The sequence below is a fragment of the Rana temporaria genome, chromosome 4 (genome assembly GCF_905171775.1).
Source record: "Rana temporaria chromosome 4, aRanTem1.1, whole genome shotgun sequence".
NCBI classification, from domain to species: Eukaryota; Metazoa; Chordata; class Amphibia; order Anura; family Ranidae; genus Rana; species Rana temporaria.
The window spans coordinates 265,110,549-265,133,413 of record NC_053492.1 but is presented as its reverse complement, the minus strand read 5'-3'; the positions used below and the strand labels follow the sequence as shown (position 1 = coordinate 265,133,413).

The 22,865-nt window shown below is 42.4% G+C and overlaps 1 protein-coding gene across 4 annotated transcripts in view; it reads left to right on the top strand.

The window, feature by feature from the left end:
• The window catches only part of WASF1 (WASP family member 1), a 141,000-nt gene that overhangs the window by 45,668 nt on the left and 72,467 nt on the right, over positions 1 to 22,865 (top strand). For all 4 annotated transcript variants that reach the window (XM_040350233.1, XM_040350234.1, XM_040350231.1 and 1 more), the window contains exon 2: positions 19,853 to 20,013. In XM_040350233.1, the coding sequence (XP_040206167.1) occupies positions 19,881 to 20,013 (133 nt within the window). In that variant the 5' untranslated portion in view covers positions 19,853 to 19,880. The remainder of the gene's footprint in view (positions 1 to 19,852; positions 20,014 to 22,865) is intronic.

Below are 22,865 nucleotides of genomic sequence, written 5' to 3'. Positions count from 1 at the left end.
GATGGCCACTCCAGAACCTTCACTTTAATCTGCTGTAGCCAATAACAGGTTGAATTTGCCTTGTGTTTTGGATCCATGTCATGTTGGAATGTCCGAGTGTGTCCCGTGCGCAGGTTCCTGGCTGATAAATGCAAATGTTCCTCCAGTATTTTTTGATAACATACTGCATTCATCATGCCAAAATTTTTACCAAATTTTCTGTGCCTTTTGTAGTTCACACATCCCCCCAAAACATCAGCGATCCACCTCCGTGTTTCACAGTAGGAATGGTGTACCTTTTTATCATATGCCTTGTTGACTCGTCTCCAAATGTAGCGTTTATGGTCGTGGCCAAAAAGCTAAATTTTGGTCTCGTTACTCCAAATGACTTTATGCCAGATGGTTTGAGGCTTGTCTTTGTGCTGTTTGGGGTATTGCAAGCAGGATACTTTGTGGCAATTATATCATTGATGTATATCAATTGGCCTTATATCAACATTGCTTTTTTTTTTTTTTAATGGTCTGGTTGCGAATTTATGGTTATATCATTCACTAATATATGAAAGCATTGTGGGGGGTATTTTTTTAGATTTTTTTATAGATTTGTTGATTTATGCTACAATTCATTGGTTGCGGTGCACTATAAGAGAGCAATTTGATATTTTGTTGTGGTGAATCAGTGTTCAGCAGTTGTGGTGATTTATAATTGTTTTATGCACATTGCACTTCAGACAGTTATTCAGGTGTTGATTGTCACTATACACTTTATATAGTATTTATTGGCAGGAGTTTCCTGAGGCTGAAGTGTCATTTCAAGGGTTCCTCAATGCTGAAAAGGTTTAGCAAGGCTGCATTACAGGATGGTCAGTAATGCATTCAAGATCTGACTGTACAAGGTTGCACTGTGGCATTACTTGCATGTTTCTTCTAGGTCAATGACTGAAACTATTGAACCAAGGGCAATTAGCATGATAGTCGGACGGCAAGCATTTTAGAAGAGCAATCAGTTTTTTGCTTATGTATGTTATACCATCTTGAGTAAATCAAAATGGCCTAGTCCTTGCATTGATCTGTTTAAAGCTGAACTTTAGGCAGCTAAATTAATGCAGCTCTTTATTAATTCAGAAACTATTATACTTGGAGAGGAAGGTACAGCACTATGAGCCAATCAGGTGAGCTACATGCAAAAAATACAAATAAGGAACAAGCGACGTTAGAGTAAGCAGAAAAATGATCTCATCCGTATGCTACTCCAACAACCATTCAATTTAGCCAAGGACAGGGTGGATTTAGCAGTGCATTTCTTAATTGTAACAAAGAAAGTGGTATCCTCTTCCTGGCAGGGCTATCTAAGGCTGGCCATACACGGTTTGAATCTTGGCTTGTTCAGCAGGAACCAGCCGAGATTAAAACTGTTATTGGGCAGGCTGAATGCAGGGCTGGACTGGGACAAAAATTTGGCCCTGGACTTCATCCAGACTGGCCCACTTTGACAGGTCTCTCCCACAGCGGCCGGACAACTCCCGCACCCCCCCCCCCCCGGCCACCCAAGCCCCCTTCACTAGCCGTTTTACTTTATTAGAGTAGAACGGCTGGTACTGGTACTCTTATAGGCAGTACCAGTGGGAAAGCTAGACATTATTTCTCCCGGGGCAAAGAATCAGTTTGGTGCCCCCCCCCTTATGGGACAAGATTAGGCAGAAGTGAGAAACTCCCAGGCCGCTGTCGCTGAAGCCGGCCCACTGAGCCATTGGCCCACCGGGAAACTCCCTGTAGTCCCAATTGCCAGTCCATCCCTGGCTGAATGTACCAAGTTTAATCGCCGGGAGCAGACAACTGCTCGGCAGGAGGTTGGCTGCAAGAAACAAAATGGCACGGTGTATGGCTTGCCTAAATCTCAAGATTGAATGGAGAGAGAAGATCAGCCATTTACAATTGTGCTCATAAGTTTACATACCCTGGCGTAGTAGCCCCCCCCCCCATTCATTTAAAAGGCAGCAGCTACACATACTGTAGCTGCTGACATTTTAATATTTGGACACTTGCCTATCTTGGAATCCAGCGATGTCGACACCCCAGCTGATGTTTCTGTCGGGTGCTGCTGCCGCCATTGCGAGTAAGGAAATCTGGCAGTGAAGCCAATTTTGGGTGGATCTCTATTTTAACAATCATCATAGCCCTTTATTAGAAGTCAAATGTATTCAAAAAACAAATTGATGTTGGGGGTGACAATCCCATGGGGCCACTGCTCTATTTATTTATTTATTTATTTATTTTCTTTGTCCTGACATTCTTCATACTGTGGTATAAAGTAACAAACAGGGTATTAAAATATGCAGTTGTATAGAGGGTTCACTTGCGAAAGTTTCATTACATCGCAGAATTGGACCTGAAATTCAAAGCACTTGGATTGCCTCTTTAACATGAAAATTTAGAAGGCCAGAATAATTCTGCTGTTGGAACAGAAATCTATTGCCGAGTCATGCGTGTTCAGATGATTACAATAATTTGTCAGAAAAGTTCCTTACCCTTTCCACACAGACTGCAAACTTCTGTCACCTTGACCTATAAATAATGGTTGATGTAGTTGCGCTATGAAATACTCATTTATTCTGCTTTTATGTCTCTGTAGATTAAAATTATTTATCCAGCTTTGACAGTTGTACATTCATCAAAGTAGTATTCCCAGATGTATACCAGTCCTTCTAACCATCTCTGCAGCATTTTCCTATTCTATTCTTTTTAGATTCAGTCCAAACTAAATAGTAAAAAAATAAAAAATAAAATTAAACAGACTTTTACAGAAAATGTACCACTGTTAAAAACATCATTGTAAGTATTTTCAAATGTTGTGCCTTATTGTGATGTGTATTCTTAAAACTGGATTGAGGAGTGACTTGTGAGTATCCGTTACTAATAAGTCAGGTTTTAATAGATACTGTATCATCCCATTGAATCACCTAGCAATATAACATCTTTTGAAGGCCTGTGGCAAGAACTTGGCACCTTAGCCACTGCAGAAATGTGTAGCTATCGCCATTAGTAGGTCACAGTAAATTATTTAATATACTTTTTATATATACATTAAATGATTGCAGCAGGAATTGTCAGCCCTCCGACAAGGTGCATAAAACTCCATGATTGCTGGTCAGAGCTGAGAACTCCAGCAGGGTGGTTTATTCAACCAGCACTGAGCCATAGCAATAACATTAGTTCTAAATACACTAGCGCTGTGTTTTTTTTTTTTTTTTTTTTTTTCTGGTCTACAAGTTCTATGTGTCTCTTTTTTGGTTTACATGCCTTATGTATATGTTCTCATTTACAGTTCCTGTATGTCTCTGATCTGGTCTACAAACTCTCTCTCCTGTGCTAATAAGGTCCTATATGTCTCTTCTCTGCTCTTCGGGTTTTATATGTCTCCTTTCTGGACTAAAGGCCCTGTGTGTCTCTTCTCTGGACTTATGGCCCCCTGTGTGTCTCTTCTCTGGACTTATGGGCCCCTGTGTGTCTCTTCTCTGGACTTATGGGCCCCTGTGTGTCTCTTCTCTGGCCCACAGGCCCTCTAGAGTGGGGAAAATAATTTTTGGATCCCCTGCAGATTTTGTACGTTTGCCCACTAACAAAGAAATGGAGAGTCTATAATGCTTATCATAGGTGTATTTTAAATGATAAGGCAGAATATCGCCCACAAAACCAGAAAAAACACAATACAAATGTTATTAATTGAATTGCAGTTCAGTGAGTAAATGAAGTGTTTGATCCTCAAGCAAAACACTTAGTACTTGGTGGAGAAACCCTTGTAGGCAAGCACGGAGGTAAGATGTTTCTTGTAGTTTAGTGACCAGGTTTGCACACAACTCGGGAGGGATTTCGGTCCACTCTTTTTTACAGATCTTCTCTAAATCCTTAGGGCTCTTTCACAAGGGAGGCTCGTTCAGGTCCGCCTGCCAGTTTTTTAGGCGGACCTGTACGGGTGCTCTGTGCTCCTCTATGGAGCCGCGGATGTCAGCGGTGACATGCCCGCTGACATCCGACCTGCTCCGATCCGCCAAAGTGTGACGGAGGGAAAACCTACTTTTCCATTTGTCGATCGGATCGGGTGAATACGGACAGACGGTCCGTGTTCATCCGATTCCCCCCCCATAGGGGAGAGCAGAGAAAAGTCCCTGCCCTGTCATCCGCAAGCGGGGAGGTGCACGGGGCAGATCATTACTGATGCGCCCCGTGTGAAAGGGGCCTTAAGGTTTCTTGGCAAATCGAAGTTTCAGCTCCCTCCATAAATGTTCTATAGGGATTAGGGTCTGAAGATGGGCTAGGCCAGTGTTTTTCAACCTTTTTCCAGTCGGGGCACCCTTAAAAAGTATTTTCAGAGTACGGGTGGATGCTGGAACACCGTAGCAGAGCTTTCGGACCCCGCGGGCCCTTTTCGACTGGACTTTTTGAGGTCCAGCCAGCTAAGCCACTTCTACACTCCTTGACACCCCCAGCTGCTAACGAACGCCCGCTCACAACACTAGAGGAACGCTGTGACACCTTGGGTACCATAACGCACACGCTTTCAGTAGTCTATGAACTTTTAAAAGTACCAAAGGCAGACTTTGCACCCCCCGGGTTTGCTTAAATGGGAGCTGGAACTGAATTGCCATTTAAATGAACCCAGACCACAGCGTATTCTCCGGTTTACTCACAAGTCCTCCATCTGTGCCAAAACCCAGGAGACTAACTACAAATTGGTGTCGAGGTGGTACAGAACCCCGGCACTGCTTCACAAACTCTTTCCGGCGACGTCAGACCTTTGCTGGAGATGCCGAGCTGACAAGGGTACACTCCTACATATTTTCTGGTCATGCCACGGCCTACGCCACTTTTAGCGGGAGGTGTCTCAGAAATTCACAGACCGCATCATACCAGACTATCCTGCATTCTTTCTCCTGCATGCGTCGAACATCCCGGAGAAGGTATACAAAGGGTCTGTGATCAGACACCTGCTCGACGCAGCCAAGGCCTGCATCCCACTTCACTGGAAAGCCACACTCCCACCGACTATTGCCTCTTGGCTGACTAAGGTGGAAGAGATAAAGCACATGGAAGATCTCATTCTCACATCGCAAAATAGGCAGGAAACATTCACTAACACTTGGCAACTGTGGAACATTTTCATATTCTCCACTGAGGGGCAAGCATTAAGAGACCCCTCCGCTGTTGTATGAATACATGTCCCCTTGCGGGATCTCAGTCCCCCCCCCCCCCCCCGGTTTTTCTAGGTGACCATACAGGTCAGTGCGGAAGTGACCGGGTGTTCCTTATCGGCACTGCGGGAGCCTGATCCCCTCACCCCCCCCCCCCCCACATTTCTCTTTCTTTTCTCTCCCCCTATGCTTTGACCGCTTCCTATTCTACCTCTCTCTCTCTCTCTCTCTCTCTCTCTCTCTTAGATTCTTCCCTTCGCTCTTCTTTCTTTCACTCTCTCCTTCCTTGATAAATGGAAAAGGAAGGGCTTGGGCGCATGCGACCGACATTGCCACAAATTGGCTCTGATCCAATTCCCACTTCCAGGAGAGGCTCCGTGTCATTGTTGCGACTTTAATGCGGTTGAGACGCTGGTGTTATCTCCTGGGGTGCTTGGGTCATCTTACAGACAAGTTGAGTTGTGTACCCCCTCCTATGTGTTGTAGGTTTGATGGATATGTTGATGTGTTTCATATACTACTATGTACCAAGTTTTGTACCATTGATTGGAGTGTGTATTCAGATATGTCATGTAATGTGTTGGGCCGTGTGGGTCCTGCCCTTGTTATAAATAATTTTATTTTTTAAAAAAAAAAGTATTTAAAGTCTTGAGGCACCCCAGTCCAAGGCTTGGTTCACATTACGGTGTGTCGCAGAACACGGGCAAAATCACGCTCATTCCTGACCGTCAAATGCTCTGCTCTTTAGGGTAGCCCCACACATTGGAAAACGAGGGGTGCTTTTGCTGCAGTGCAATTTTTAAAAAAAAAGTTTGGGGACTTGTTTCCTTGCATTTTGTGGGTACCGAAATGAATGGACTGCCCTACATGCAGCTACACAGATGTGAACCAAGGGCTTGTTCACATGTCATAGGGGCGGTAAAACCACATGGTTGAGCTGTTTGTACCACCCCCAACTTCTCCACCTTTAGCTGCAGAGGCAGCAGCTGAGGGTGTTCACATGCTGTGGCTGCTCACATGCTGTGGCTGCAACTGGAGGTATACAGAGGGTGAATGGGGCTGCACTGCAACTACCCCGCAACTGTGTGCATTGCACGGTTGCTTTGTAGTGATGCTGCATTTATGGGCTTAAAACAGGTGGTAAAGAGGCAACATAATGCCTCTTTACCGCCTGTCAAATGCCTCTGAATGCCTCTCTATGCATGGATTGTTTTTCAGAGGAGCAGCAGTCCTTGCTGCTCTCAAACAAGCCCTACAAAAGCCATTCTCATGGTACAGGAATGGGGGGGGGGGGGGGGGTTTGTCAGGATTAAAAGTAATATACACACATACATACTTATATACATACATACTTATATACATACATACTTATATACATACATACTTATATACATACATACTTATATACATACATACTTATATACATACATACTTATACACACATACATACTTATACACACATACATACTTATACACACATGCATACACACACATACATACATACATACATACACATACAGACAGACAGACACATGTATAAAGCCATTTTAAAATGAATCTAGCTTCTAGCTCAGTACCTTTCCAGATTCCTCATTCAGCCGGGTACTGCACTCTAGGGGGAAGCAGAGAGTACGGCACACTCCTCTGCACTTTACTTTCACTTTTGAAGCCGACATAACTTCTCACAGTTCGGCAGGAGAGCAGGCTCATCTGACAGCCTTTTCTCCACTGACCCCGCGGCACACCTGAGAACCTCTGGCGGCACACTGGTTGAGAAAGGCTGGGCTAGGCCACTCTATTACCTTACTGTGCTTTTTCTTGAGCCACCCTTTGTTGCCTTGGTGGTATATTTTGGGTTATTGTCATGCTGAAAGGCCCATCTTCAGTGTTTTAGCTGAGGGAAGAAAGTTCTCATCCAAGATTTTACAATATATGGCCCTATCCGTTGTCCCCAAAGTCGGTCTGTACCTTTTTAGTAGGAAAACGGCCCCAAAGCATAATCTTAACACCTCTGTGCTTGACTGTAGAGATGGTTCTTCTTATGGTCATAGGGTCTCTTCTTTGGCCCACATACCTTCTATGTCTCTTCTCTGGCCCAAAGGCCCTCTGCCGTCTCTTCTCTGGCCCAAAGGCCCTCTGTCGTCTCTTCTCTGGCCCACAGGCCCTCTGCCGTCTCTTCTCTGGCCCACAGGCCCTCTGCCGTCTCTTCTCTGGCCCACAGGCCCTCTGCCGTCTCTTCTCTGGCCCACAGGCCCTCTGCCGTCTCTTCTCTGATTTATAGAATTATTCAACTTCTTCATCATGCCTAATTTTACTACCACAATGATAAAATGTATATACTTAGTAAACATGGTTATTGCGATTATTGTACTTCATTTTTTTTTTTTTTTTTTTTTTTTATATCTTTTTCAATTTATTTATTTTTTCCCTGGTAATCAAAGGTCACACTTGTTGCAACATTGTCTAAAATGGTCTGACCTTACTATGTAACTTGGCAGTTACAGAGCAGTTGTTCTTTTTAAATTTAGAAATGATGTCTTTAAAGCAAATTTATAGTGATAGAGACATTTTGGAATTAGTCAGCGTTGGTGTGCAAAGGTGTATTTAATTTTGGAAGAATACATGACCTCTAATGTTGGGTGCCCTACCTGTGTGAATGTTGCTGCATTATGCAAAACTATTAGTTTTTTACATTTTTGAATAGGTTACATCAAGATTGTGTAAAATTGGGTGAACAAAAGGTTGAGAAACACGAATGTAGCAAATAGAGAAGGAACTGTACATTTGAACCTTACATCTGTAAATGTACATAATCCCAGAATATCCCGAGTTCCTATCCATGATTTACTAGCAAAGAGCTGCCAGCTAGGATATCTGACATCAAAGAAAATGTGATCTGTTGCCTAGCAGCTGAAGTCAAGTATGGAAATCTAGCTCCTGATGCATTAAATAAAGTAGGATTTTGTGAGAGTATTCTGTAGTAGAAGAATGTGACCTCCTGATTTAGTCAGTAGTTATCTGTAAAGTTGATTTTCAATGCACTTCCTGATGCTTAAAATGAAGCAAATATATTTTTTGCAAGTGCATACATCTTAATTGTGAGAAAAGAATGCACAGATTAGCAAGGATCTCATAAAGACATTTTATTTTTTTATTTATTTTTTTAATTAAAACCCTTGTTTGTCATTTTTTCTTTAGGTAACGTGATACTGTTGTTGTTGTTGTTATAGTTGTTATTATTATACAGCATTTCTATAGTGCCATGAGGGCAGACAGTAAGGTTACAATACAATTTGATACAGGAGGAATCGGAGGGCCTGCAATCTAGGAGATATTAAAAATGTATTTATATTCAATCTAATTTTATTGTAGAATTATAATACAGACATTAATAAATTCAAACATATAAAAAAATAGTATAGTTATTTAATCTAGCCAGTTTCAAATACATTTTCACACATAACTGAGGAAAAAAAAAAAAAAAACATCATATACTTTACCTGCTCTGTAAAATGGTTATGCACAGAGCAGCCCCGATCCTCCTCTTCTTGTGTCCCTCACTGGTGTTCTCCTCCTCTTCGCGTGCTCCCTTCCGAGCCTTGCTCTTTGTGATTGACCGCAGTGGGAGCCATTGGCTCTCAGCCAATGCTGGGAGGGGAGCTGGATACTGAAGGTTTTTTACCTCCTTTCATAGAATGCATGAAATAAAAAAAAAAAACGTCAGACTTTAGAAACACTTTAAGCACAATTCAAGGAGCACCTATAATGTCAGAAGTGAGAGATCTTAAAGCATAGCTCCATGTATTTTGTTCTAAATGTATTGGACCAAATACATGTAAATAAAAGGATTCAAAGTGATTCAACAAAACTAACAAACACTTTACTACTTGCCTGCTTTGTGCAATGGTTTTGCACAGAGCAGCCTCAATCCTCTTCTTTTTGGGTCCCCTGCTGGCGGTCCTGGCTCCTCCCCCCTGCAGTGTGCCCCCCATAGCAAGCCTCTTGCTATGGGAGGCACTCAAGCAGGCTCGCACACACGAAAAACACACAGAACATGTGTTGGCCCTGCCCCGTGCTCTCACCCCATTGGCTCACTGGCTGTGATTGACATATGTGTGAGCCAAATAGAGAAACCCAGGAGAGCCACTGCTCTCATGCACATCGCTGAATCGACATGGGTGGGTCAGTACACTCGGAAGGTTTTTAATTTAATGCATAGAATGTATTAAGGTAAAAAAAACTTCTGCCTTTAGAACCACTTTAATGTTCTGTTCAGCCAGTCCTGTACTTCACTTACCCATGATACATTGCAAGGCAGGCAGTGTCTCTATTTCTTAGTGAAAGTGACCCTGTCACCACAGGGTCAAAATGAAAGCAGGTTCAGCCTGTAATATGGCTGCTCAACCTGTGGCCCTCCAGCTGTTGCAGAACTACAAGTCCCCTGAGGCATTGGAAGGCTGACCTTTTACAAACATGACTCCCAAAGGCAGAGGTATGATTGAACTTGTAGTTCTGCAACAGCTGGAGGGCCACAAGTTGAGTCCCCATGCAAGAAGATGCCACATACTTGCCCTTTTGTCTGCCCATTTGTGAAAACTCTGACTTCCAAGTGTGTTGGGAAATGCATCGTAAATAACAGAATTGATTGATCCGAATTACTATATTATCTGCAATTATAATACCTTGATTAATATGATTTGATATCATATGGTTTAGAACCTGGATTATCGCTCTGTTGTCAAGTTGAGTGGTTCAGATGCATATTTGGTGCACTATGTGATGTTTCTCCGATCTCCTTACCTTGTTTTGTATTCCTATCCTGGTGTAATCGGAGTAATTCAGGGAGTGTTATGTTCTGCTTCAGCTCATGTGACTCCAGCTACAAAGTGATTTTCAGTGATGTCAATAAAAACCCCAGGACATCGAGCTCTGTAATAACCTTGCAATAACTTTACTTCAGTTTATATATTCTCCTTTGGGCCTTTCTGTATCAAATCAGTTTAAATCGGTATGTTGTTTACTACAGAAATTTGAAGGAAAAGAGGGAACTACTTCATAAATCATACATCTACATCATAAATATATAAGATTTTCCCATACGGCTAGAGGCTTATGTACGTATTTGCATTTCCCAGGATATTTTCTTTGTTCTTTTGAAGAATCATAGGCTGATTCATAATGGATGTAGCACCCTGGTGTTAAGGCAGGGTTGCTAACAAATTTAGTTTGCCAGGTAGTAATTGTCCTGGTCAATTGTTAGTAGATCCACTTATTCCTCTATAATGCTGCACCTTTTCTCTTCTGTCACTAGGTGGCTCTGTGGCTGGTGACATTTAGCTTGACACCGGCTCCGCAAGGTCAGATTATAAATGGATGGGAATCTCGGCCAATTTCCAGGGGTTTCTTTAGTCCCTTGGCCTGCTGGGAGAGCCTATTTATTGGGGTGGAGTTAGGTAATCGGGGTTCTGTGCCATCTGGGCAGCTGTCTGGGTGGACATGTGTTTTGCCACCTCGGGTTGCTAGGCCGAAAGCCTGAGGCCTTTCCCGTGGACACCTGACAGCTAGGCTGCTGGAAGCCTATCCAGGAGCAGGAGAAGCAGTGTAGGGTTGGGACTGCAGGATTGGAATCCAACCGAGTTGCAAAGGTTTAGCCAGTTATGGTCAGAGGTAAAAGGGAAGTAGTCGCCACTAAGGAACCATCCTCCTTGTTACCAGAGACCACTGTGAGTAAGCATGCGCAAGTACCAGAGCAGTCTTCTCACCAGCCGGGGACAGTGAAGAAGAGAGAAAGCTTCAGCGAGTGCCAATCCAGGGACCCAGCAGGTTAGCGGGGGTGACGCTTAAGGAGTCTACAGCGGAATATCTGTGGAAGAGCTCAGGAGATTCAGCAACGATTGGATCTGGAAGTCTAGTGAGAGACTGGGAGCTCAGTGAGTGAAGATCTACAATGGGATACTGTGACATAAGAGAAGAACTATTCTGTGTTACCAAGAGTTATGTGCAAATATCTTTTATTGACTGTTACAAGTTCAGTTGCCATAGGAGACGGTCCTACCTATAGAGATGTGCCATCCGGCTGGATGCCTTTCCCTGTATAGCTGTCTACCTATAGAGTCTCTGAGTCTGTCAATTATCATTGCATCTACTCAAGGGTGTCCTGGCCCTAAATCTCTTGTTTGCATTCAAAAAGTGACTGGTGCCCATCATTTCATCTTGCATTACACCCACCATGCCTGTTAACCCTCTCTACAAGGAAGGATGTCAGTTCTCCCTATCTCTTGAGGTCACCATTAGGCTTCTGGACGCCCGGACCTTGCTAAATTAAATATAATAAATTTGTTGGATGTGCATTTTTTTTAAATCAAATCCATCCTCCATTTAAAAGTAAAACTTCTACCTAATATACATTTTACAGGTCCCCTTTTTCTCACTTATTAATACTCCTTTCGTGCACCTCTATGATCCTGACTTTGTGTTTTTCTAAGGCTTAAAGGGTCACTAAAGGAATTTTTTTTTTTTTTTTTAGCTAAATAGCTTCCTTTACCTTACTGCAGTCCTGGTTTCATGTCCTCATTGTTTGTTTTTGCTCTGATGTTGCTGTAATTCTGCTCTGTTCTGGACACTTCCTGGTTGTTTGTTTCCTGATCACCACAGTACTGGGAGATTCTAGTTTCATTTTCCAAACCAATACTGCTCTATGGGTCTGTCCAGCACAGAGGGATCAAATAACATGCAAAAACTAAGCTAGATGCAAAAACGAAACTGAAACTAGGAGGTACATTATAGGATTGATTTTTATCTATTTTTAATCGTTTTTAAAATGAATCCGTTAACTATTATGTCTCTATACCCTGTAAACAGTCATTTCAGCAAAAACAAAAATTTCCTTTACAACTCCTTTAACTTCAAGTCTGAGCCATCTAGTAGCAGTTGGTCACATTTAACTTGACGTGTGCTGTAATCCAATGATTCACAACTCCAGTCCTCTAGTACCCCCAACAGGTCATGTTTTCAGGCTTTCTCTCAGATGAGGGCTTGTTCTGTCACCCTGTGTAGATGAAACCGAAATGTCAGAAGGCCTGAGACGGTTCTTTCAACCCACTTGTTGAAGGAAATAAAATGCATCATCTATGGCTTGCCTTACTTTGCCAACTTTATCTTGCCCTGCCTCAACTTTTTTGAGACCTGTTGCTGCCATCCATTTCAAATTACCTTATTTTTTTTTCTTAAAATGGTAAATTTTCTCAGTTTAAACCTTTTTGATATGTTTTTCTATTTTCTAGCGTGAATAAAATAAGGGTTTATGAGATTTGGAAACCATTGCATTCTGTATAATTTACACAGCGCCTCCATTTTTTTTTGGGGGGGGGGGGGAATTACTGTATATCTGTGGCCTTAAAGGTGTATGCTTGGCAGGAATAAAGGAAGATCATGGCTAGTAGCAGAGTATTGTACAATTCTGATGATTTGGTTATCACCTTGGTGCTGGCTACCGCCAGCCCTTTAAGGGGTTTTCTATGCCAGGAGGCGGTGCTTATGGCCACGTGAGCCACGTGAGCACCATGATTAGCTGTCATGGTGAGCACGTGGGCGACTAAGTGGCAGATGAGGTTTAATGTAGATAAATGTAAAGTTATGCACTTGGGGGCTAAGAATATGCATGCATCATACATACTAGGGGGAGTACAACTGGGGGGGTCTGTAGTGGAGAAGGATCTGGGGGTTTTAGTTGATCATAAGCTCAATAATGGCATGCAATGCCAAGCTGCGGTTTCCAAAGCGAGCAAAGTCCTTTCTTGTATTAAGAGAGGTATGGACTCCAGAGACAGAGATATAATTTTGCCCCTGTACAAATCATTAGTAAGACCTCATCTGGAATATGCAGTTCAGTTTTGGGCACCAGTTCTCAAAAAGGATATAGGAGAACTGGAGAAAGTGCAGAGAAGAGCAACCAAACTGATAAGAGGCATGGAGGAGCTCAGCTATGAGGAAAGATTAGAGGAACTAAATTTATTCACTCTTGAGAAGAGGAGAATAAGGGGGGATATGATCAACATGTACAAATATATAAGAGGTCCATACAGTGAACTTGGTGTTGAGTTATTCACTTTACGGTCATCACTGAGGACAAGGGGGCACTCTTTACGTCTAGAGGAAAAGAGATTTCACCTCCAAATACGGAAAGGTTTTTTCACAGTAAGAGCTGTGAAAATGTGGAACAGACTCCCTCCAGAGGTGGTTCTGGCCAGCTCAGTAGATTGCTTTAAGAAAGGTCTGGATTTTTTCCTAAATGTACAGAATATAACTGAGTACTAAGATTTGTAGGTATAGTTGATCCAGGGTAAATCCGATTGCCTCTCGGGGGATCAGGAAGGAATTTTTTCCCCTGCTGTAGCAAATTGGATCATGCTCCGCTGGGGTTTTTTGCCTTCCTCTGGATCAACTGTGGGTATGGAGTTGGGTGTATAGGATTTTACTGTGTTTTTTTATTTTGTTTTTTGTGGTTGAACTGGATGGACTTGTGTCTTTTTTCAACCTGACTAACTATGTAACTATGTGTCAGGAAAAGTCCTGATTGCAAACTGCGATCCAGAACTTTCCGTGAGCTGCCAGACACTTTTTTCTGGGAGCACGCAGGCCGCACACTCTCGCACTATTGCATGCTAATTCACGGATGCTCTGCACCAAGGCCAGGCTACCAAGAGGCCACATATTTGAATGCGCTCAGAACCAAGAGGTTAACATGGCTGCTTTGTGGTAGAAAGATCTAGATTTGAGCAACTCCTGAAAAGGTCATATTAGGGGTTTCTGTGAACCCTAGACCATAACTTGTTGAGGAACGAGCAAGACTATCCATTACGGGTGCATGGGCGTTGCCCCTCCTTTCCCCCCTCCCTACCCATGCGTCTGGCCCCCTGATCTACATACAGGGTGCTGTTGGATTGGCCACCAGGAAGAGGAGGGGGGAAACCACCAAGAAAGCAGCTGCCCAGAGCACTGCCTGCAAGATGGGGTAAGTGCGACGGGTGGATTGTTTGCTGCCCCCACCCCCCCCCCCCCAAAAAAAACAACTCCAGCTGCCATTGGTGGGTTGGCTGATGGGCACTTTTCATTTTGGTCTTCTTATGCCTTAGGTGGTATCCCACAAGTGCCTTATAGCCAATGTGGTCAGAGAAAACATATTGCACAGATATTCTACTGCTGTCAAACAAACCTGATATATTTGTGTTGTACAAAGCATTAGCCTTTTGTATTCAAACACACAGGTTAGTTAATATAGCATTTTCTGTATCGGAAATAGCTGCACTGTTGGCCAGTGAACATCTCTGCTTTTAATTCTATGCAAGCCTTCAGATACAGACAGTGCTTGTCTTTCAATAAAAAATGTAGCCTTTATTTTAACTCTTTTGCTTGACTTGTTTGGGATGATCTTGCTGTACTATGTTATAACGCATGTATTGTATCTTGTGTTGTCAGGCTCACATGCTTGCACACTAGAGCTCTGTTTTATTGGAAGTGTTCCTGACATAATGTATTATTTAATTATCATCAAGTTTCCGCCGGACAAAGCAGCAGACAGTGTAAATCTCAAAATGAAAGAAAGTACTGCTTGTTGGACTTCCTTTACACTGCAGTCTAAGAAAGGACGTCTTATCAATTTAGAAGGCAGCTTGCATATCAATGACTATGGACAAGATACAGTTTCAATACTTTAGTTGTATCTGTAGAACCTCTAGCTACATTGTGTGGTCTTTTCAAAGTCCTCATCGGATTCTTTTATACATCGAGAAAAATTTATTATTAAAAAAAATAAATAAACATATGATACTTCGTTCATACAGGAGAAGACCTTTTTTGAAATAATACTACGTTTTGGGTGGAGAACGGTCCATCTTGGGGTCTTTATAATGCTTTAGAACTTTGGAAAGTGAAATCTTCCCCCACCCTGGTATGGATCTGACCAAATTCCAGGAAAAATTCCAGTTGAACTATAGCCATTTTTTTTGCGATATGGCACTGAGTGGCTTTAACTGACAATTGCGCGGTCATGCAACGCTGTACCCAAATCAAATTTGTCCTTTTTTGTCCCAAAAATGGTTTTCTTTTGGCGCTATTTGATAAATCTCTGCATTTTTTATTTTTTTTGTGCTATAAATAGGGTTGTCCCGATGCCAGTATCGGGACCGATACCGAGTATTAGCGGGAGTACTCGTACTCCCGCTAATACCGCCAATACTAAAATAGAATACATCCCCCTCCCCCCCCCCGCCGCCACCAACGCCGCCGCTGCCACGTTAATCACCGCGGCGCGGGGAACATTACAGACAGCTTTCGTTTGAATTGCTGTTTTCCCCGCCGCGCATAGACACTCCCCCTTGGACGGATCTGTCCAATCGCGAGCAAGGGGGAGTGTCTATGCGCGGCGGGGAAAACAGCTGTTCAAACGAACGCTGACTGTAATGTTCCCTGCGCCGCGGTGATTAACAGTAGGTACAGGAGACATGGCTGGTTTTACGGGGGACATGGCTGGTTTTACGGGGGACATGGCTGGATATACGGGGGACATGGCTGGTTTTACGGGGGACATGGCTGGTTTTACGGGGGACATGGCTTTATATGTTTGGGGACATGGCTTTATATGTTTGGGGACATGGCTTTATATGTTTGGGGACATGGCTTTATATGTTTGGGGACATGGCTTTATATGTTTGGGGACATGGCTTTATATGTTTGGGGACATGGCTTTATATGTTTGGGGACATGACTTTATATGTTTGGGGACATGGCTTTATATGTTTGGGGACATGGCTGCATATGTGGGGGGACATGACTTTTACGGGTGACATGGCTTTATATGTTTGGGGACATGGCTGCATATGTGGGGGGACATACTTTTGGTAAACAAAATGTTAATAAGCATAGATTGAATTTTATTTATATATATATATATATATATATATATATATATATATATATATATATATATATATATATATATATATATATTTCGTTTTTTTACTAGTGATGGCAGTGATCAGTGACTTCTAGCCGGACTGCAATATTGCCAGCCATGGACATTCTGACACTAATACAGTGATCGGTGCTAAAAAAATACAGTACTAATGACACTGGCTGAAGAGGGGTTAACATCAGGGGTGATCAAAGGGTTAACTGTGTGCCTAGCCTGTGTTTTACTATACTATGTGAGGTGCTTTTACTAGGGGAAGAGATGAATACTCCAGCTGTTTCCTCCTGTCAGAACTGCATTCTGCCTTGTTTACAGATCGCAGTTCTGGGTGTCTGCCTTATGATCGGCGGGTGGCAGAGGTTGTCGAGTACTTTGCAACCACCTCTCGGCTTCTGCTGTGTTTAATCACACCAAAAGCGAGCTGCCGGCGACGTGAATGCGCACCCCCTACCTGGAAGTGTCAGATTACGCACGCACGCGCGCGTGTGTGTTCCGGTGCACAGATGCCACCCTGTAGCAGTAAAACTGATGGAGGACGGACTTAAAGCAGTTAATGGAGGGTCATAACCCCTGTCACTTTATTTATTTTTTTAAACAAAAAGAAAAGGAAGGAGGGTGCACCGACCTAGTGCATTACCACTTAGATTTTTTATTAAAAACGGAATAAAAAGCAATAGTCCTACTCACAACGAAAATTTAGTAAGCTCTTTTCAGACAGCTGGACTGGACCTTACGCACTTGCCAGTGGAACCTAAAACATCGGAGCCGTCCAGATGTTTGAGGTTCCACTGGCAGGTGCCGCAAGGTTCAGTCCAGCTGTCTGAAAAGCGCTTACTCAATTTTCCTTGTGAGTAGGACTATTGCTTTTTATTCTGTTTGTAATAAAAAATGTAAGTGGTAATGCAGTAGGTCGGTGCGCCCTCCAAAATATTGTTTTGCCGTGTGTTTTTTTTTTTTTTTTTTTTTTTTTTGTCGAGGTCCTGAGAAGCTGAAAAGACCAGGATGGAATCTAACTCTGCCCTCACTCTATCAAAAATGTAAAAATACATTGGGGGAAAATTTACCAACAGGCAGCTGTGCTTGGTAACCAATCGGCTTCTAGTCTCAGCGTGTTCAATTAAGCTTTGATTAAATAAATGCTAATGTAGCGCTACCCCCTCAGGAGCCGCTGGTTAGATTTGGGATCTACACTCATTAACTGTTTCACCCCCTTTAACTGGCTCGAACCCGCCCTTGGCACACCAGATGAATGCAAGAGTATTGTGGCCCCTACTAGGTTGAGGACACAATAGCACACATACACATGCAATGGTATTACAATAATATTGTTACCTTTTTCCTGTTGGCTCCCAGGAGTAAACACACGTCACACAATAAGTATATTCAAACCAAAGAATAACTTTACTTTGCTTGTGGTAAAAAAGAAAAAGGTCTGAATAGCATATTAATTAATCACAGGTATTATCACACAATGACTCTGCAAGGGCCCTTGCGAGAGTCGGCAATTCAAAGAAAGACAATATGAACGAAAAAAAAGGTAATGTGGTTAAGTGTACACAGCTATAGGCAACCTTTTGCTAAAGGGCTCCCCCTAGTGGGTAGTCCTGCAGAACAGTTAATGTAGAGCTCTTTGCCAGGCCTGGCTCAAACAGCTCCCACGTGTCTCTCGAGAACAGAGTCTATGTTGCAACCGTTGGTGCACTTTTAAATTGTAATCCAAAAGGGTTAACGAAAGAATAAACTCAATCAAACTGGGTATGAAGAACACCAACACTGATGAACAGATCTCCAATCGGTGTCAATCAATTCCGTGGGCACAACTCTTAACTTGCTAGGCCTCTCTGATTCAGAGTTCAAACATGTGGCTCCAACTTACAAGGTGACACTAAGTTATCAGCAAAATTTTTTTTTAGGTTTTAGGCATGTGCCCTCTCACCCGACAGGCCCGATCCGCCTGAGTGCTTCACAAGATGTGCCGATCAGTCACTGCTCCGCAGCACACGGTCTCCGGTATCAGGCTCTCCACTGTTTCTGTAGTCCGCTGACGGGCTTCTCCGGTCTCCTGGAACACGAGCTAGGCACTTTTAGTCTTGCTTGCCTCCGGGTGGTTAATCTTCCGGTGGATCCAGGCCCAGGCTTCAGGCCTAGCACCACGGCCGTGCTGTTCTCCACAGCTCCGCAGAGGAGAAGATGCAGGTCCCGAGAGAGAGAAGTCAGCTCCTCCTTCCCTTTTAAATAACCTCCCCCATAAGTCAGTGCGGAGGTGTCATGTGCTCCAAGAAGGCAGGGCATTGTGGGAAATGTAGTCTATCTCTACTAATTGTCAATGGAGTCCATATCTCCCAGTACTTCCGATCCCCCAATGCATGGCTTCTAAAAAAACTATGAACATGTATATATAAATATATCTAGAGCTCCAGTGGGGATTCAGGCTATCGTAGTCCAAGATAGTGAGATCCCGCTACACTAATAAGCTAATTGGTTGCCATGCACAGCTGCTCCAGGTTTTGACTGCCTCTAGTCTTAAAAGTGGATGTAAGGCCCCTTTCACACTGGGGTGTTATTCGAGCAAAGCCTCATCTGCAATCCCAATGTGCTGGTAAAGCACCGCTAAGACCCTTACGGTTTTAGGGCGTTTTTGCAGTGCCTCAGTGTGAAAGGGCAAGGCGTTTTTACATCGCATTCATTTCAATGGAGAGGGGTGTTTTTGGAGCGTTTTTTTCAGCGCCCAAAAGCTGCTCCAAAGATGCTACTTGCAGGACTCCGTGTGAAAGGGTCCATTGAGATGCATGGAAAGCGTTTTATGAGCGTTTTAATAGCGCTATTTTTAATGCTAAAACGCTGTAAAATTGCTTCCGTGTAAAAGGGGTCTTAACCCACTCTCATCCTTTTCTAAAGTACTGCAATAGTGCTGATCTATAAGGATATACATGCCTCCTGCATGTATCCTTTCCTGTCAAATGTCTCCCCTCTGTCTGTTATAAGAACTGAAAAACTGCAGATTCTGTGGGTGGGTCTTTTTGTCTGGAGCTCGGTGGGTGGAGTCGTGATGTCAGTAGACTCCCCGCCCACCTCTTCACTCCCCTTGTCAACATGCATTTTCTCTTGTGTATTCCTTACACTAAATTCTGCTAGGATCACTAACATTCAGTCAAAATCCAGAAAAGTAACCACATGACTTCAGAAAAGGAGTGGGGGTGGGAACTAAAAAATAGTGCCTGTCTCCAGGCTAGTGCATGATATGTAAATAACCTGTCATTCACAGCAAGGGGAAGGAACGGACTAAGGTTTTCCATTTATCTCACTGAAAAAAGAAAAGAGGATTGCTCAGAGCTGGATTAACTCTTTGTGGCAAGACTGGGCACAGATGATAGGAAATCTTATAGTCTACATTGTGACGGCAATTTTTTTTTTTTTTTTTACGGGTTTACATCCACTTTAAGCTGGCCATACACCATACAATTTTCTTATTCAATTTCCTTTAGGTTTTCCTTCAACTATGTAGTACAAGAGCCTAATTGATTGCATACACATTGAAAGTGTTTAGATTTGACCTTCTATTATATGGTTTTGGTAAATCCTAAAGGAAATCTATAGAAGAAAATTGTATAATGTGTGGCCAGCTTTGGTAAATTCCCCTTATGACTGCAGTTTCAGGTCAAGATTTTTTAATGCCATATAATAACAATCCGATTTGTTTCTTATTTTCTTATAGGTGAGAGTGTATCCCGCTTCATCCAAGGATGCCGCTTGTTAAAAGAAACATCGATCCCAGGCATCTGTGCCACACTGTTCTTCCAAGGGGAATCAAGAATGAACTGGAATGTGTAACCAATATCTCTTTGGCAAATATCATTCGACAACTAAGTAGTCTGAGTAAGTATGTTTTTATTAAAAATGTTTTCCTTGAAATATATTTGCAGTATTCTGATTAGATTATATACAGTATATTTTTTGGATTTCTCTGCTACTTCTTTTGTTTCTTAAGCTGCATTCACACCTGAATGTCACGGCATTTTTCCAGTATTTTTTTTTTTTTTTTTTTGCCGCTTTTTTTTTTATGCACGTTTTGCAAATTTTTATACAGCGTTTTTGAGCTTTGGCTTTTTTTAAGCCAATAACGAAAAACTTATTTGTTGCTAGTTTTTTTTTAGTTTTTCCATTTAACTTTTATTATTTTTCTCTTATTTATTTTCTTGTTGGGGTAAGTGGTTAGAATTTTTAGGTTAGGATTAGGGGTTAATATTTTATTTAGTCTTGTTTGTTTATTTTTATTATGTTGTTCATATTAATACTGCTAATAATAAAAATAAATTAATTGATAAATGCTAAATACACAAATGAATAAAAATAACCATAAATACTATGTTATCATAAATAACCCCTAACACTTAAAGTGGAGGTTCTTTTAAAAAAACTATTTTGCTTAAAACTGTAGCTTACGACTAAAAAAGAAAAAAAAAAAAGTTGTTTTTTTTTATTCATCTGGAAATGCCTGTTGCTATGCGGTCCCACAAAATATGCCTTTGAAACCACTTATGATTCTGACATCGTCTCCCTCTAATGCTCCTGGGAAATGTGTGTCATCATTTCCCAGGATGCAGTGCGCTGTCCAATTATCACTCCCCATCCAAGACTCCAGGAAGTAAGTGCCTGTAGGCTTCACAATGCCCACAAGCAAAATGACAACGGTGTAGATATAGTTTTATAAACTATCTTTTTTGAATATCTATGTGGATCGGCGGCGGATTGTAAAATAGTAAGTGACCAGATTTATATTATAAAAACGCATGATGAAAGGACATACATTTAAAAAATGCTAATTGTGGGTGGAACTCCGCTTTAAATTAAAATAATAAAATAAAATAAAATGCATTTCTTTTTATATTATTATTTTTATTTTTTTATTTTATTTAATTTTTTTGCTGGAGTTTGGTTGATTATTAATGATGTAATATATTTTTTCAAGGTTAGGAGTTAAAAATTATTATTATTAATTGCTTTTATTTATGATTTTTAGTTTTTGTTTATTCTACATTTATTTATTAATATATTATCATCTTTATTTTTTGCATTTGAACAGAAAATCACACAAAAAAGCGCAACTGCGCTTAAAAACGCAGAGCAGAAATCATGCATTTCTGTTTATTTCTTTGGCAATCAAAACGTGCCAAAAATGCACACATTTGAGTTGCAAGACAGTCTCCAGACCTGTTTTCTTTTCAGCTTTAGGTGTGGAGTTGTGAACCAACTCCATAGAGAATAATTATTTTGTTTTCTCCTCCAGCACTTTGGAGCTTCAAGCCTAAAGGCCCCATTCCAGCCAAAGATCTTTTTTTTTTAAACATTTTTTATGGACTTCGTTTACATTTTTTTGGTCAGTTTTCTATTGCGGTCTGTGACCCAGTTGGGGAGATTTTCCCTCACGTTCTGTCCTTTGCAAGATAGGAAGGTGCAGTAGTCAACCAGAAAGGAACTCGAGCCATAAAAACATTGTCGGATGTTTTAAACCTTCCTGTCTCTAATAATAATGTTTACCTGAGTCCCTGTTGGAGAGATTTCCCACCACTTGATGCTCATTTGAACCTGCGAATAAGGGGCATGCATCAGGTTCCTAAAGAATTTTCAAAGTCCTATGGCTGGATTTACTGGTGTTTGGGAATAGCCGCAGCCAGGAAGCCTTTATAAAGCAATGACAAGCCACAGCTTTCGGCCATTGTTCGCATGTATCCACACATCAAGAGTTTTTTTGCACTTAGAGATGTATGATTACCCCTCTGTGAAGATAGTTTGTGTTTAGAACTGCCTATATTATGGATGTGCAGATTCAGCTAAATGGCAAGCAGCTGCAGTTCCTCGCAAAAAAATAAAGAGGTATTTGGCTTCAGAAACAGTTGTGTTGTAACAGTTTTATTGCGCTAAACTGCTAAATGCCTTTTCCTATCAGCAGTATAAAGCAGTCTTTTACCACAAAAAATGGGAAAACTTATTGACTTGAGTATAAGCCTAGGGTGTCCATCCGCATGCCTCACTGTGCCCATGACTAGACTGACGTTTAACACGGGAGTCTATGGAAAGGTTGCCCGGCTTTTAAAAATCAATGCTCCCCAGCTGTAGGTCCCCCAGACAACAAACGTTGCACACTTGTAGAGGAGAAATGGGGCTACATGTGTGCCAAGGTCCAGGGGACCTATGACCGACAGGGTGGCACTGATGTGCAGTACTGATGGGCACTGATAGGCGGCACTGATAGGCATCCCTTGTGGCACTGGTAGGCATTTTGGGTGGGCACTGATTGGCAGCTGCCTGGAGACAGATTGGCATTTCCCCGGTGGTTTGGTGGCATACCTGGTGGTCTAGTGGGGTGGCCATTCCTGGTGGTCCATTCCGGCGTCCTGGACGGGCATCCGAGGGGTGGCTGCGCTGATCTACTCGCGTCTGTCAGACGTGAGTGAGGAAAGGCTGTTCAACGGCTCTTCCTGTTTACATTGTGAGGCTCTTTACCGAGAGTGGTGTAGCGTTGTGTCAGACTGACACACCGCACCACTGATCGCCACGGACGCTTGTCGGCTGTTATCCTGCTGTACGTCATATGACGGGGGCACGGGTGTTGTCCCACCTCCCCCCCCTTAAGGCTATTGCTCTGGCACATACCAGTAAGTAATGAATATTAGCCTAACTCTGTGTCCCGTGATGTATGATAATGAAAATAGGATTTTTTCAGCATG